This window comes from Phragmites australis, chromosome 18 (genome assembly GCF_958298935.1).
Source record: "Phragmites australis chromosome 18, lpPhrAust1.1, whole genome shotgun sequence".
Classification (NCBI taxonomy): domain Eukaryota; kingdom Viridiplantae; phylum Streptophyta; class Magnoliopsida; order Poales; family Poaceae; genus Phragmites; species Phragmites australis.
The window spans coordinates 425,559-441,135 of record NC_084938.1 but is presented as its reverse complement, the minus strand read 5'-3'; the positions used below and the strand labels follow the sequence as shown (position 1 = coordinate 441,135).

At 42.4% G+C, this 15,577-nt stretch overlaps 2 protein-coding genes across 3 annotated transcripts; one reads left to right on the top strand and one right to left on the bottom strand.

Annotated features, from left to right (window-relative positions):
• Positions 1 to 3,513: 3,513 nt before the first annotated feature.
• LOC133898900 (disease resistance protein RGA5-like) lies at positions 3,514 to 7,615 on the bottom strand. Its single transcript, XM_062339710.1, has 3 exons — positions 6,620 to 7,615; positions 3,956 to 5,968; positions 3,514 to 3,824 (listed from the first exon to the last, which is right to left on the bottom strand). Exons 1-3 carry the CDS (start codon positions 7,423 to 7,425, stop codon positions 3,806 to 3,808), a joined length of 2,838 nt encoding a protein of 945 aa, XP_062195694.1. The 5' UTR covers positions 7,426 to 7,615; the 3' UTR covers positions 3,514 to 3,805.
• A 44-nt stretch (positions 7,616 to 7,659) lies between these two features.
• Positions 7,660 to 11,407, top strand: LOC133898904 (GDP-mannose transporter GONST1-like). 2 transcript variants are annotated; one of them, XM_062339714.1, is made up of 6 exons: positions 7,660 to 8,411; positions 8,504 to 8,643; positions 8,780 to 8,845; positions 9,206 to 9,335; positions 9,545 to 9,643; positions 10,897 to 11,407. In XM_062339714.1, the coding sequence occupies exons 1-6, from the start codon at positions 8,175 to 8,177 to the stop codon at positions 10,969 to 10,971; spliced, it is 747 nt and encodes a 248-aa protein (XP_062195698.1). In that variant the 5' UTR covers positions 7,660 to 8,174; the 3' UTR covers positions 10,972 to 11,407. The 2 variants fall into 2 exon arrangements, with proteins under 2 accessions (XP_062195698.1, XP_062195699.1); XM_062339715.1 differs by lacking the exon at positions 8,780 to 8,845 and having other exon boundaries at positions 7,661 to 8,411.
• The last annotated feature ends 4,170 nt before the right edge of the window (positions 11,408 to 15,577 follow it).

The window sequence follows — 15,577 nt, the reverse complement described above, 5'->3', positions numbered from 1 at the left end:
ATGTGTGGGATCCTAAGGACCGGTTCTTGGAGCCTGTAACCTGGCAAAACAGCACAACCATGAGGCCTATATGGGTACGGCCTGGCTAAGTAATTAGTGTTCTTCGCATTCTGTACGCACCAATGGTTGGTTCAGTGGCACAAGAGGGGGCCTCTGCAGTGGATGGGATCCCTGTTAGCGGTGAAACCTTAGTGGGTGCTTATAGATGTGGAGATACTTTGTAACAGCCTTGTAGTGAGACCCCGGCCATACACCCCGGAAGTGTAAGGCAAAAAGGGAATCACGACTCGTGGGTAAAGTGTGTAAACTCTGCAGAGTAAATAACTGATCGATCAGCCGTGCTCACGGTCAAGAGCGGCTTGGACTTCTTCAGGATTAGATGGGAACTTTAAGGGTTGGTTTGGGTAGTCGGGTGGTGGTACTCCCGATGAGTCGGTAGCCGGATATGGGATATCTGGTGAGTCTGGTAGTCGGATGGAATCCGATGAGTTATGTTCTTATATTGTTGGAATAAAATCTAGTAAATAGGATTGCTAGGTTGTTTGAGTCTATTTTAGCTGAGCATAGTCGCAGTAAATCCCCAAGTTGAACTTTCCTTGTCAATAGCCTGCATGTCATATTTTTCCTCCACTTGCTGAGTACTTTATGTACTCACGCTTGCCTTTTCCCTACCCTCGGATGCTGCTCAGAAGGTGAAGTCTTCGAGGAAGTCCCGGGCGAGGACGCTGATTTCTAGAAGGAAGAAGGCGTTGATTGAAGACCATGTCCTAGGCTGGTGTTTCCCCCGGACAACGCCTGTGGATGGATGGGTGTTCCGCTGCCAATTAAAGATTTATTAGTATTTTCTTTCAGACCTACGGGTCCTTTTGTAAGGATTGTTTACGTTATTTGAGACACAGTTTATGTTATCACTAATGACGTCGCTGCATGTATGTAAAACTTGATCCTGGCATACATGTGGAATACATCTGGTTGTTTCCTTTAAAACCGGGTGTGACAGAAGTGGTATCAGAGCCGTGTTGACCGTAGGACGCAAGCCTAGTTAGAAATGGTCGATATTAAGGATTGAGCTTTGCAGAAAAAAAGGGGGTTTTGAAAATTCTTTTACTCCACCAGTGTTATTGTCCTCCCTTCCTTGGCCCTTGTTTATAAATCTTTAAAATGTTTACTGATTTTCACTTCTTCAAAATTTTAGATGGCCCGCACGAGACGGACAGCCCGCAAGCAAGTGGGAGGCTTCACCCCTGCAAGAGCTACCTCGGACGTCACATGGGCACATCAGGCACCTGCAGAGTTCCACACCACCGGACTGCATGCGGGAGAGTTACCCCGCAAACTCTGGTCGATCCTCAAAGGCTTGGGGTATCAGGAGGCCCCGGTCTACAAGGGGATCAGGACACCACTGAGCAACAATGGATATTCTTGGATGGTGGAGGTGGCTATCTACGAGAAGATTCCGGATGGCGACGGGTGCAAGGTACGGAGGATCCATGCAGCCATCGCTCCGAGGGAGAGTTTTGCTGCCGGGATTGGCGATGCCGCTCGCCAGGCCCTGGCAGTGCTCTGTGCAGAGTACCATGGCATTCTTCAGACCACCCCCTACCACTACTACCCTCAGCGAGCCAGTGGTAGCCTGGAAGTCACCTTCGCCCCCTCCAGCAGAGAAGGTGATGCGAGATTGGTGGAGCAGGTTCGCTTCACGGATATCCTGACACGGGAGCTGGACGGAGCCCTCGACGAGTTACACGATACACACCTGAGGCTCGCCGAAGCTGAAGCAAGAGTTCGAGATCTGCAAGCAAAGATGTCAGAGGATTCGGAGGAGGAGCCAGAGGAGAGGCCTGACCCGGAGCTGCCACACTCTCCTTCCCGCAAGAGGCTCCGCCTGGAGGCTGCTATACGGATTTCACCTCAGGATTTGTCAGAGGGTGGCGACAGTTCCTAGGCAGTAGTTTCCCTAATAATAGTCAGGATCGTTAGAGTCGTTGTTTAGTGTGATGTTTGCTTAGTGCTTGCTTTGAGATAGTTGTTAAGGTTGCTTAGTTAGTGTCGGTGTGGTGTCTTTCGCTATTGTTTCCTCAATCAATCAATCAATAAATCAGTTTTGGAGTTTGCCTTTATATTTCATCTATTTTTGCCCTACTCTCGAGCTCAATCGCATAATCTTGCAATCGCCAGATGGTGAACATGAGGAATCTTGCTAGGTTGTTTGAGTCTATTTTAGCTGAGCATAGTCGCAGTAAATCCCCAAGTTGAACTTTCCTTGTCAATAGCCTGCATGTCATATTTTTCCTCCACTTGCTGAGTACTTTATGTACTCACGCTTGCCTTTTCCCTACCCTCGGATGCTGCTCAGAAGGTGAAGTCTTCGAGGAAGTTCCGGGCGAGGACGCTGATTTCTAGAAGGAAGAAGGCGTTGATTGAAGACCATGTCCTAGGCTGGTGTTTCCCCCGGACAACACCTGTGGATGGATGGGTGTTCCGCTGCCAATTGAAGATTTATTAGTATTTTCTTTCAGACCTACGGGTCCTTTTGTAAGGATTGTTTACGTTATTTGAGACACAGTTTATGTTATCACTAATGACGTCGCTGCATGTATGTAAAACTTGATCCTGGCATACATGTGGAATACATCTGGTTGTTTCCTTTAAAACCGGGTGTGACATCTATTCACCCTCCCTAGTCGTCTATCTCGGTCCTTCAGCATCTAAAGTGGTGGTATGAATGAAATTATTTCCTTATTCTATCTTGATGTGCATCTGATGCCAATATTGCTTTTGATACAGCCTTGTGGGCTCCCTAAATAAGATTCCTCTTTCTATTGCCGGAATGGTTCTCTTCAAAGTCCGTACAAGCATGGAGAATTCTTTGAGCATTCTATTTGGTAGGTTATATATTTACAACAGGGTAAAGGTACTGTTATCACGCTATGAATTATACATCACTAACACTTTCGAACACTTCAACATGTAGGTTTATTAGCAGGAGTATTTTTCGTCAGGGCCAAATTGCGAGATAACTCGCCGTCCTAGTTGTTGGGCTGTTTTTTTTCAGTTTGTAGAAGGCAAGATTTCGGCAATCATCAAAACAGAACGCTCCCTCGAATTACTTCTCTGGGAAATTTGTGCAGATGCAAGGATTCTTTCCCAGCTGACAAGGCAAGAGGCAACATGCTAGTCACTCACTTGGCCTGGGACTCCAGCTCTTTTTTCCATGCTGACCAGGATCACCAGTTGTTGCTCTTGTGGTGGTATACGTCTTCATTCTTGCGTGTACGATACAAAACGTATCCCGGGCAGTTTGGGATAAAAGGCTTGTTGAGTCGATGTATTGTAGTTTTTAAAATCATGGTGCAGCAAAGTTGTTTGTTGTGTTGATTCTTTATGATCCACTGGAGCAATGCCAGTGTTTTGGTCCTCTCGAGAACAAATGCGCAAGCTCCAAATTGTTTCAAAATTTGGAAGCAGTGCAAAACGATTACCTTAAAAACATGAAAAGATTGGTCATCGTAGTGAACAAGAACTCGGGAAAATAAAATAAAATAAAAACAGTATCCAGATAGATCCCAGAGTAGTAAGAAGAGAATCATGTAAAAAAGAAGAAAATTGTGGTGAGCGTGGATCAAACACTCGGATCTTCAGATGTGCCATCTTCCCTATCCGGACAACGGAGTGTCATTCTCCAGGAGCTCGGAAAACATAAATGAAATGAAAGGCTAGGTTGCGCCGACGGTGAAAACATAATCGATGATCTGCAGAGTCTGCACCGCGCCGCACTTGGTTCCCATTCATCCTCTAGAGACTTCTACTCCTCCTCTTCCTCTCTGTAGTGTCAGCGGCACATTTATGAGCGAGTATATATATACATGCACAATGAAACTATTATGACTCAGAGCATCTAGCTTATGCACGTCGAATTCAAAAGAAAAACAACTTATGTTCGTAAGAAAATTACCTTCTCCAAGAGAAGCTCCCAAATGCTGGGCGACTCGGTAGAGCGTCAGCAGCTTCCCGGAAGACCTTCAAGAACGGTTTGGCCTCGGCTTGGCCTCGGTGCGTCGAGACTACATAGATTTCCTTTAGGCTTGAGAGGTGCTCCAGACCGACAGGTGTAGCTTTGTCCCATTCACGCGGATTGATTCGTAACCAGAGGTTCCGAAGGTTGGGCATAGCCCCTGCCTCAAATGTAATGCACGATGCCCCATCACAATCGAAACCAAACCATTTGAGAACCGTGAAGACTGTGGAGCCTATCACAATCCTTTCTGCCGGGACGCCAGGGATCCGCAGGTGGAGAATAGCGAGGACAGGTAGCGTCCCAATGATGCCAACTACATCTTCGCAGGTTATCTCCTTCACCCCAAGACCTAGGGCGCGGAGGCTACGGAGATCGCTGATCCACCTGGGAACTCTAGGGAAGGTCAATGGTGTCAGATAAAGTTTCTCAATGTTGCGGAATGGAGGTGAAAACGAGCTCATAGCATCAGCGCAGAAGGCATTACGAGAAGACCACAATAAAAGACACTTGAGGTTACTGAGCTTCTCCAGGGAAGAGCTCAAAGCAGCCATCCATGTCGCCGTCGGCACACATCCCGATTCTTCTCTTTTACAGTCGAGGTACAGGTCTGCCAGATTGGTTAGCTCACTGATGCCCTTAATATTCTCCGGTGAGCTCTTCGGCAGACTGAAGAACCTCAGAGTGCGCAGCCATTTCATCTTGCCAATCCCGTCCGGCAAGCAGAGTCTCTTATGAGATGTCAGGTCTAGATGGGACAAGCAGGGCAAGTCAACGATGTCTGATGGAATGTTGGAAACTCGGATGTCAATTATTTCTAGCGTCTGCAATTGTCGCAGCCCACTAATCTTAGCAGGTAACATTACGGAGTCCTTGTACCCATTGTACATCCCTTCGATCTTTAAATATTTCACATGTGACAATTGGCTGATAGCAGTAAGGTCCCTTGCCGTTTCTTGCTCAGGAAAAGATAATTGAAGGAAGAGCACCCGGAGAAACTTAAACTCCACTAGAGGAGGTTTCCACTTTGATCCTCTAGAGATGGCAAGGGAACGAACTTTTGATAGGTGGCCAGTAGCGGGCTCAGGCATTGTGGCATCCTCTGCACCACTCAAATCGACAGAGAGTCGGCGCACATTGTCTTGCACTTTTCCCATGGCTTGAAGACCATGCACCACACTAACAAAGTTATATTCTTCACACTTACTTCTGATCAGATCAAGCATCATATCATGTACTCTGCAGCCTACTAGCTCCCTAATACCATAGTGATCCTCATATACAGGTTGAATCATGCTCCTATTGACCAGCTCGTTGAAATAGCTCTCTGCGACATCCCATACATCCCACTCTTTAAAGATACTCACAAAACCTTCTGCCACCCATCGTCTAACTAGCTCAACCCTGCTAATTTTGTGATCCTCTGGGTAATTACCGAGATACAGAAAGCATGCCTTTAGATGATGGGGTAGATATTTGTAGCTGAGGTCTAAGATATTCATCATGTCCTTCAAGGCAGATTCTTTTTCAAACTCATTAGTGGCAAGACATTTTTGTATGTACTCCCATAGCTCCTCCAGTTTCGTGTGTTGTTCCCAATGCTCCTTCAGTATTTTGTGGTTTTGGTGACAAGCTAAAATACTAGCAACAGTAATAATTGCAAGCGGTAGGCCACCGCACTTCTTCAAAATTTCACATGAAACTACTTCGAACTGAGAAGGGCAAGCATCTTCTTCAGATCCAAATATTCTATTAAAGAATAATTTTCTTGAGTCTTGCTCACTTAGGCGCCTCATATTATGAATGCATCCGTGGTTGTCGTAACATGCTCTAGCGACATCCTCATTTCGTGTAGTTATCATCACTCTGCTGCAGAGATTATTTTTTGGAAAAACGCATCCGATGGTATTCCACGCTTGTATATCCCACAAATCATCAAGTACGATGAAGTACCTACATACATATTTCACAAACAGCATATCTTAAACTGCATATATGGAATGAGCACTCTCACTTTTCAAAGAACCAGCTATACATAAATCTCGTGCAATTGAAATACTAGATGCTACAGTGTGTACTTAAATAAATAGGGTTGTATTCGTTGTACAAATATGTTACATTTGAAACATCCATGTGATATTTGAAGTAAATATTCAATTATGTGTACACAATTATAACCAAGCTTTAGCAAAATAATGAACCTCCTAGATCTATTTCTTTTTCTTTAGATTAAATTAAAGTGATAAAACTTTTAGGGATAAAGATTATCATAGGAACCTGGAAACATCTAAGGCGCATAATCTCATTTGTTTAGAAAAGTTTAAAAGTGTTCATCAATATTAAAGCAAGGCGAATCTACACAGACCTAAAAGGTTAATCAAATCAAAGGTTTGCCGCACTAATATCCAAACATATATTTGTACCGTATATCTTTGTTTTTTTTCCTTTAAGGTGCCTGCCTAAAATAATCTAATTTGCTTTATAGAATGCTAAACGTAGGAGTGAAGTTTGCCCAAAAATCTAAGAGATTTACATGTTAAAGTTGAACTAGTTACAAGATATTAGTCCCTCTAATTAAATAAAATAAGCAATAATAATGAGTACCTCTTCTCCTGTAGATGTCCACAGAGGTCGTCGATGAGGTCTTTCTCCCCGCAAGCATGAGAATATGTCTGTAGCCCAAGTTGCTTTAGCACACTGTTGAGTATCATTCTCATGTCTGGTTTTTGAGAAATGGACACAAACGCCTTGCAGTCGAATTTCCCGCTTACTTCGCGATACACCTCGTTGGCAAGTGTGGTCTTGCCCAAACCTCCGAACCCTACTATCGAGACCACCTTCAACTGTTGCCCTTCATCCATTACCCATTTGACAAGCTCTTCCTTCTGGGTGTCAATGCCCACAAGGCTTGCCGACTCCTTGTAGAACGCCGACAAGCGAGGATCAACAATTACAGGGGTAGTAATTGAGATGCACTGATCAAGCTTGTACCTCTTCCGGCGTTTGCTTGCTTGCATCACTTGATTCTCGATCTCCTGAAACTGATTTGCTAGGCGATGACGATCCTTGAAAGTTATCAGGTAGTGATATGCTTTCTGGAGGATCCCCATGCCCACCTTGTCGCCGGCTTCACCAAAACGGTGAATGAAGTCGTCGATATAATCTTCGATGTCGTAGGACATCTCTATTACCTCTTTCCTCCAAATCTTGTCCTGCTGGTCGAGTTTGTCGGCGTCCTGCTCCATCTTCTCAAGGACGGAATTCATGTAGATGAGCTCACACTTGAGGTTGGACACCTTCTCCTCTAGACCCTTGATTTTCTTGTACTTGTCGCTCATGAGCGCGGCGAGCTTTTCCAAGACGGAGTTCATCACCCCCACGGAAACGCTTTCCACGATAGCTGCCGCCATCGATTCGCACTCGATGCGACGCGGATCCGACACCTTCGGCCGCGTCGAAGGAGAGTAGGCGGCGGCGACGGGGCACGGAGGAGGAGGTGGTGACGGGGTTGAGCAGGTAGAGAGGAAGATTCGGGGGAGCGGAGGAGGCCTTCGAATGGGGAGTAGGTGTGAGCATTATTGCAGGAATTTCTATTGTTTCACGCGTTGGTAGGAAAGGGAAAGGAAGGAGCACTCAGCCCTGAGACTGAGAGCAGAGGTCATTTTCGGGTCTTCCTGGGTAGGGAGGGTTCACCTGCGATGCCAAAGCACACAAAAAGCAGCAGCATAGGAAAATCTGGCATGGGTGGCCGCCGCCCCCACCGCCAATGAGACGTCGCCGTCGTCACCGGCGGCTACCGCTTGGCGCATGATTGATCCGATATGCGAGGAAGTGGCTCAAGTCATCAGGCCTTTACTTGTCTTGGGCCATCCGGATGCGGCCATTTCTTTGCCACACTGATGAAATTCTCTTCTGCACACTTTCTTATGATGAAATCAAGCATCATATCATGTACTCTACAAAACAAAACCTCCCTGCAATCGGTAAGGTACCCTCAGGTTGAATCAAGCTCCTATTGATGAGCTCGTTAAAATAACTCTTCGCAATTTCCTCCGAATCCCGTTCATGCAAATTACTGACAAAGCCTTCAGCTACCCATTGTCTGATAAAATCATCTCTCCTGACCACGTGATCCTCTGATCAAATCAAGCATCATATCATGTTTGCCAGATCTTTGACGAGGTCCTTCTGTGTTGATGACAATGACTTGGAAGATGGTAAGGTCTCAAAAGACAGAGATTGGCTTTCGCGGTTCCTCAGGCTCCCGAAGATACAGAATCAGGCTCTTCTATCTGGTCTGGCTTACTGCATAGCATCATGCAGCATGATTTTAGTTAATAAATTTGTTCTGTCCGGCTACGGTTTCAATGCTCCAATATTTTTGATGCTATACCAGGTATACTACTATTGCTGACTATTTACTTTTCAGTTTTCATGCAACACAGCCGTGATCCTTAATAGTATCTTCTTCATGATCTGTTGCTGCAGAACATTGTATCGGTGACCATAGTTTCCACACTTTCTCTGTCTGGTGCTATCCCAACTGAACCATTAACATGGAAACTAATCAAAGTTTGGTTGCCTGTGAATATCATTTTTGTCGGAATGCTGGTCACAAGCATGTTTAGGTATGAGCTTGGTCCGAGTATTGTTTGTTGTGCTCTTTTTTAAGTCTGTACACCAGATTTTTTGTAGGAGTATGAAACTGTCTCTTGAATTTAAGCAGTTATTTGTTTTCTATGTACCTAAATTTCTCTTCTTCAGGATAGATGGATATGAATGCATGCTGTGTTTTCTCATCATCCATTCTCAGAAGTACAGAACTCATAGGTGGTAATGCTGGTTGCAAGAATCAGTATTAAAGTTCGATATATTCTGGCTTAATATGATTATGATTTTTCATCTTTTAGAAAAAAGGAGTGAATTTCATTTGTGCTCACACTTTGTTGGTGCTAAAAATTGAAAAATTTTCGCCTGTCTCATGAGTTTGGCTCTGTTCGTTATCATTTGTAGCTTGTACAATGATGAACTCGAACGATTTTCCAGTTTGCTGAAAATTTGAATTTATGTTTTCCATATTAGCTGTGAACGAATGCCACTCAACTTGTAGCAAGGAAGTTTCAGATTGATATTGAAAGTCTTGTATAAAACTTATTTTCCTCACTTTGTAATATTTTCTCTATTTTTCAGTTTGAAGTACATTAATGTCGCGATGTTGACTATATTGAAGAATGTTGCCAATGTCTTAACTGCTTCTGGGAAAACCTACTTTTTCAAGAAGCAGCATGGTACTCAAGTTTGGATTGCTCTTATGCTGATGGTATGTCATATTCAGAAGTTAGAAATGTTTGAGAAGGAAATGCTGATTGAGGGGTTAATTTCCTTCACTTGTTTCTTTTCTATTCCCCAAGAAACTTTTACATTACAATCTACTAGTTGATTCACCAGGTCACTGCTAAATATCTAATCATAGGTAAAGAATATGGTATCGATCCCTTCAACACCTGAGTCACTGATATGTTTATGCAGATAATCTCAGCAGTCATGGGAGGAATAACAGATCTGTCATTCCATGCAGTTGGTTATACCTGGCAGATCTTAAACTGCTTTCTGACAGCATCATATTCGGTATTGTTTTCTAAATGAAAATCAAAACCAGATTACAGCATGCAGTCAATTATCGATTTTTCAGTCCCATCAAATATTTTGAATTATTGTTTCCAGTCCTGTAGATTGGCACTTTATTTTACAAGACTGCTATCTTTAGTTTTAAAGGTGGTCCACATTCTTCTTTTTTCTTTCAGCTTACATTGCGGCATGTAATTGTAATACCGGATAATTGAGAGAAAAAAAAGAATTTGACTAAATAGTTGACTTTTTGATCCGTTGCTCGTATGGACGATCGGAGACCGTGGTTTTATTCATCTTGTCGAGACGAACCCATTTTGTTATTCATACGTCCGTTCCGAGTACTTTGTGACCCGTAGCAAGCCCAACAAATCTAGACCGTTAGTTGTTTTTTTAAAAAAAAAAAAAAAATTGGATAAAGACCGGATGGATCGGCCCTCAACCCGATTCATCCAGCCTCTGGTGTTCATCTAGAGCCTCTCTCGTGTGCTCTCTCTCTCTCTCTCCCCCCGTCGTGCACCGAGCTCCCCGCGTCGCGCGGCGCCACGCTCACCGCCGTATCCGCGCCACGTCCATCGCCAACGCCTACGCCGGCCGTCACCCGCCAGATCTATGCGCCGTCGTGTGCTGCTCGCCGACGCGCCTGTGCGCCGCTGCCGCGTGCGCCGCGTCGCCGCTGTTTGCGCCGTCGCTGCCTGCTCTGTGCTGGGCGCCGTGAGGAAGAAAGAAGATAGAAGAAGCAAGAAAGAAGAAAGAAAGAAGAAGCAAGGAAGAAGAAGCCAGGAAGGAAGAAAGGAAAAGAGAAAGAAGGAAAGAAAAGAAAAGGAGAAAAGAAAAAGGAGAAAAAGGGAAAAGAGGAGAAAGTTGGAAATTTCGTAATTTTGTTGGATTCCTCGTCGATTCCATCGAAGGTGATTCCTCAGTAATTTCTAGACGTTTGTGGTTGGATTGAATCGAATCAATTCTCGTCGAACATGTAATCGATAATCTAATTCATTTGCAATAACCGTCGTTTGAGGCATAGATGTGACATTTGAATTGGAATATCCACTTCCTTCAATTAAGCAAAGTTTAATTAGAGAGAGATCCAATTCGGATATGAAATGGAGATGTCACATCGAATCATGCTATTTGAATATCTGTTCGACGTGTTTTGAAATAATAACGTGTATGCGACGTTTTCAGGCGTAGGTTTGACGCTTCTCGTTATATGTGTTTCAGATGTGCTTTAGTACTAAAATGTACCTGTGCAGGTGATAGTGCTTCCAGGCGTACCTAAGCGAAATTCCTTCATCGCCTTCGGTAAAAGGCAAGTAACGTGGGGGTGAATTCAATGCTATGTTTATATTCATGTCTTACTTCTTTGCAAGTAAAATTGAAGTATTCAATATTCTCTAATATATTCCGAGCATGGATGATATTACATTCTGTCGAACTTAAATTCAGTCTTTTATATCGATTTTAAATATGTTGTGGCGACCTGAATCATTTGCAATGTTATTCAACATGAGTCATCAAAAGAAGAATATAAGAATTGATGTCAATTCACATGCATACATATGCATTTATGCATTTCATATGGTGATAAAGGCCGGTCACTGCTATCGTGCGTGACTCGTACCGGTACATGGAGTTGCATGAGAGGTTGGTATTGTCCAACACAAAACTCTCAAATGAAGTTGCATCATAGCATTCTTACATTTATATGATATTTGAAGAATGCAGAATCCTGGAAGTTAAATGCTATGATTTTGTGAGACTGTGTTGGAGATTGTCGTTGTTGTTCTCTTGACAAATACTTTGTCAAGTGGAAAGATATCCTCTTTAAAATCATGTGTTTTGGCTTTCCATTGTGAGAAAAAATAGTTGTTTCTAAAATACTCTTAACCAGGTAAGATATGTATTTATTCATAGCCGTTACTTGCTGAGCTTGTCTCACCCTTGTTAAATCTTTTACAGGTATGCTTAGATTGTCGATGTGCATTTTTGGGGATGGAACTTGGTAGTTGCACGCATCACCTCATCACAATATCGATAATCTAAACTTGTGTTTGAAAACCATGTTTTTTTGGGTAGTATGTCGTTTGTGCTGTAATAAGCTTGGTACTTGAAGAAGTAATCTTGTATATAGTGTAGATAGATATATGTTATGGTTATGTTGTTTATATCATATATTGTCTGCCTGTGAAGTGTGTGGTCAGTTATACCGTAACTATAGAGGAAATACTGCCAAAATTTTCCATATTCGAATAAAATATGTTTAGTTGTAAAGTAGGGTGTTACAGTTTGGTATCAGAGCCTGGGCTTTAGGTCCTAGGTAATTGAATGATGAACCTGACACACTTGCACAAATAGAATGGGAATGGGATGCATTTCATTGCATACGTCTTGTTTATCTTTGTTCGCTTATGTTTACTATCTCAAATAAGTATGATTGAAGTTACTTGTTTGATTCTCCCCGTATTCTTTAGTGTTTTATCATTGATATATATTGTTAAGTTGTTGGAGTCAGTTCTGTTGGAATGGTGAAATTGTCAGGGCGTTAAAATTGTTACCTTGGCCATTAGAACCTGAGAAGCTTCAGAGGATCAATAGCATAACTGTTGTATGTCATTGCAGATGGGTTAAGTGGAGGGCCCTCATGATGCCTTTTCTGCATTGCCAGGTGAGGTTGAACAAGAGTTAGATTTGCGATCCAACTATCCACGTATAGAGCGAATGTTTTGGGTACGAGATGGACTGGCCCCCATGTCGTTTACCCTAACTATTCGTTCTCGGAATGTCATAGAAATGGATCGATGTGTGCCTTACCATAGAAGATAAGGTGATGATGTTTTCAACCTAAACATTAGGATGGTGTAGGAATTTTTTCCCCATAGAGTCGAGGCGATCTTTTTGCCGATTGTGTGAAGATATGTTGATAGCGAGATCCTAAAGGGGTTCTGGGAGTTGTTTCTAACCTTTTTCTAGACTTGTACCCTAGTTGTTGATGTTTTGAGGATTAGTTAACACCCCGTGTTTAAGTTGAAATGTTTACATATTTTATGTGTCAGTTTCTTTAATATCTGAGAATAATCTTTTGTAGTTGGAATATCTATGCATGTTTTGAAATAATTATTTGAGGCAGTTATTTTGTTAAGTTAGCCTTTGTGGAATAGTCCACTGGCTATGGGAGTTGGAGTTATCGATTGCGTTGAAACAACTGATTTGTGTCGAAGTGATGCTAATGGAGTGACACCTTCCTTAAGGAGACATCAGTTGTTTCAAACCTGTTTTGTGAGGTTTCACAATTGGAATACCTAAGGTTGGCCCTTGCGGGGCTAAGGTAGAGATTTTGGTTGAATCGTGTTATATTTCTGATATCGCTTAGCTAAACCTGTCATCTTTAACATGGGAATTCGTTTGCTTTGAAGCTTGAAGCCAAGAATACTTGGGTTGTAGGAGCATTGGCGTTGTCAAGGGTTTGTTGAACAGTCTATGACCTATAACATCATGATAGGATGCTAAATTGGCTTGTCACCGTTGGAGCATTATCAATTGAACCTGGTGAGTTTTGCTCGTTGAGTGAATGTTGAAATTTAAGGTCGCCTGAACTTTTCCTGACCTAATAACCGAAGGTATTGTTAGGGCTTGTCGTGGTGTTTTATTGACAGATTTTTAACGTGATCCGTTCTAGAACTTTGTTTCTTGTTGGCTCTTATGGAGTGAATGAAGTTAAAGAAGTAATTGACTAGTTTCTGACTTGAGAGTTTTGGATTTTTGTTGGTGACCCAGTTCTCTCTAAGGGTGGAGATTTGACTGAGAGATGCCTGAGTAGGTTTACATGCTGGAAGTTTGTCTCTATTGGGAGTAAGTCTATCCAAACCCTGATTCAAGGGAAAAGAGTTGTAAAAGTGGAGTTCATTCCGGAATTTAAGTGCTGAGATTAGAGTTATGTTTGGGAGCTAAGGGTTGCTCCCCTGTTTAAAGGAGTGTTGTGAAAGAGGATGAACCATGTTGGGGTGTATCTTTGTAGTTTTATTGCTGTTTAGGAGAGGGTATGCCTTCTAAGGACCCGGAAAGAAGCATTGTATGCTAACGCTCAACCCGTTGACGGTAAACTGGTGTTGCAAATGGTGCTTTCTAAACTAAATTCGCAAAATAACTAAATTGGAGTTGGATTAACAGGGTTGAGTTTGCAGAAGTCATATTTTCAACCCTCTCCATGACATTTCCGCAATGATCATCTTGTCGGTTGGATTAACTGATGTCTTTCCAACTTTTGAGGAGGATGTGTTTTTGCATGCAATTTTACTTTGAAGAAGTTGTGATGTAGTTATCGATAGTATGACTAGCCTGGGAATGTGAGCAAGATGTGAAGTTCTTTAGTATGCCAGTTTGGCATGTTTCTGAACGTACCGGTCAACACAATTTATCTATTGGTCCAACTACCTTTGGATGGAAATGTTCTGGTATTCAAGTTGGAAAGTGCAAGTCTAAACTTGTACCATGAAGGACGAGTCATTAGATGTTTGGAAGGATTGAATTAGGCAAGTGGTTGTAATCTCCTGATCACCCCTTCTAGACTTGGTGATACATCGGGATGAGAATGACTAACTGGAGGTTTATATCTTAACGTTGTGACTGTCTCTTGTGTAGATCTACCCGCACTTGTATTTTTGGAGTTAGTGATGTTGGTAGAAGAGGTGAAGTGTTGATGTTTCTTTAATCCTGAACCATAAAGGTTTTAAATTGATCCTCCCTGTGAAGGAGTTGAAGTTGAAGAGAAGAAGGTTTATATTCTTATTGGGGTTTTTGACCCGATTTTGTAGAGTTAGCCAAACAATATTTTTGGTGTGATTGCATCCACCAAAAAGGATGTTCCTAGGCAACTAATGCCTTGGTTTTTAGAACTAGTCGAAGAGAGTGTCTCATAATTGGCTTGTATAGTATTAGCAGAAATGTTGTATGTTCTTGGATTCGTTTTCCCTTCTAAGAGTGAGAAGGCAACAAAATGGTAAAGACCATCCAATGTAACAGAGATTCGGAGTTTTCTTGGATTCACTGGCCATTACCGACATTTTGTACAAGGTTTTTTTTTATTGCAAAGCCTATGATTAGACTTACTAAGAAGTGTATTCCATTTGTATGGACTGATGAATGTGAGACCAATTTCCAAACTTTGAAGAATAAATCAGTGAACGCTCCCATTCTGGCTTTGCCCGAGTGGCAAGCGTTTCACAGTCTACACAGATATTTTCCTAATTGGATTTGACTGTGTGCTTATGCAAGGAGGTCAAATAATTGCATATGCTTTTAGACAATTGACAACTCATGAACAGAATTACCCCACTCATGACTTAGAATTGGCTGCAGTGGTTTTTGCCTTGAAGAGTTGGAGGCATTACCTGTATGACGAGTCATGTGATATTTTCACTGATCATAAGAGTCTCAAATACATTTTCACTCAAAGAGATCTGAATTTGAGACAACAAAGATGGTTAGAATTAATCAAAGACTATGATATGACAATTCAGTATCATCCAAGAAAAACAAATGTGGTAACAGATGCTCTTAGCAGAACAGGTGTTCCTAAAACAGTAATGTCTATACTGTTGGATTTGAGCCAGATGAAGATTTCCTTTTGTTTTACTAGTATGATACAGAAGGAGACTCAAATGTTTATTTAGTCTGCTATACCTGAGCGTATTCATGAAGCTCAACAATATGATCGTCTTCTTTTAGAAGTTCGAAAGAGGACTTCGATGAAAAATTCAATAGAATTTACCATTGATGAGAATGGTGCCATACGTTTCAGAGGACATCTTTGTGTACCACAAAAGGCAGATGTGAAAATGAATATTTTGAGAGAGGCCCACTGGACTCTTTATACAATTCATCCGGGTGGAACCAAAATGTATCGAGACCTAAAACTAAATTTTTGGTGGAAAAGGA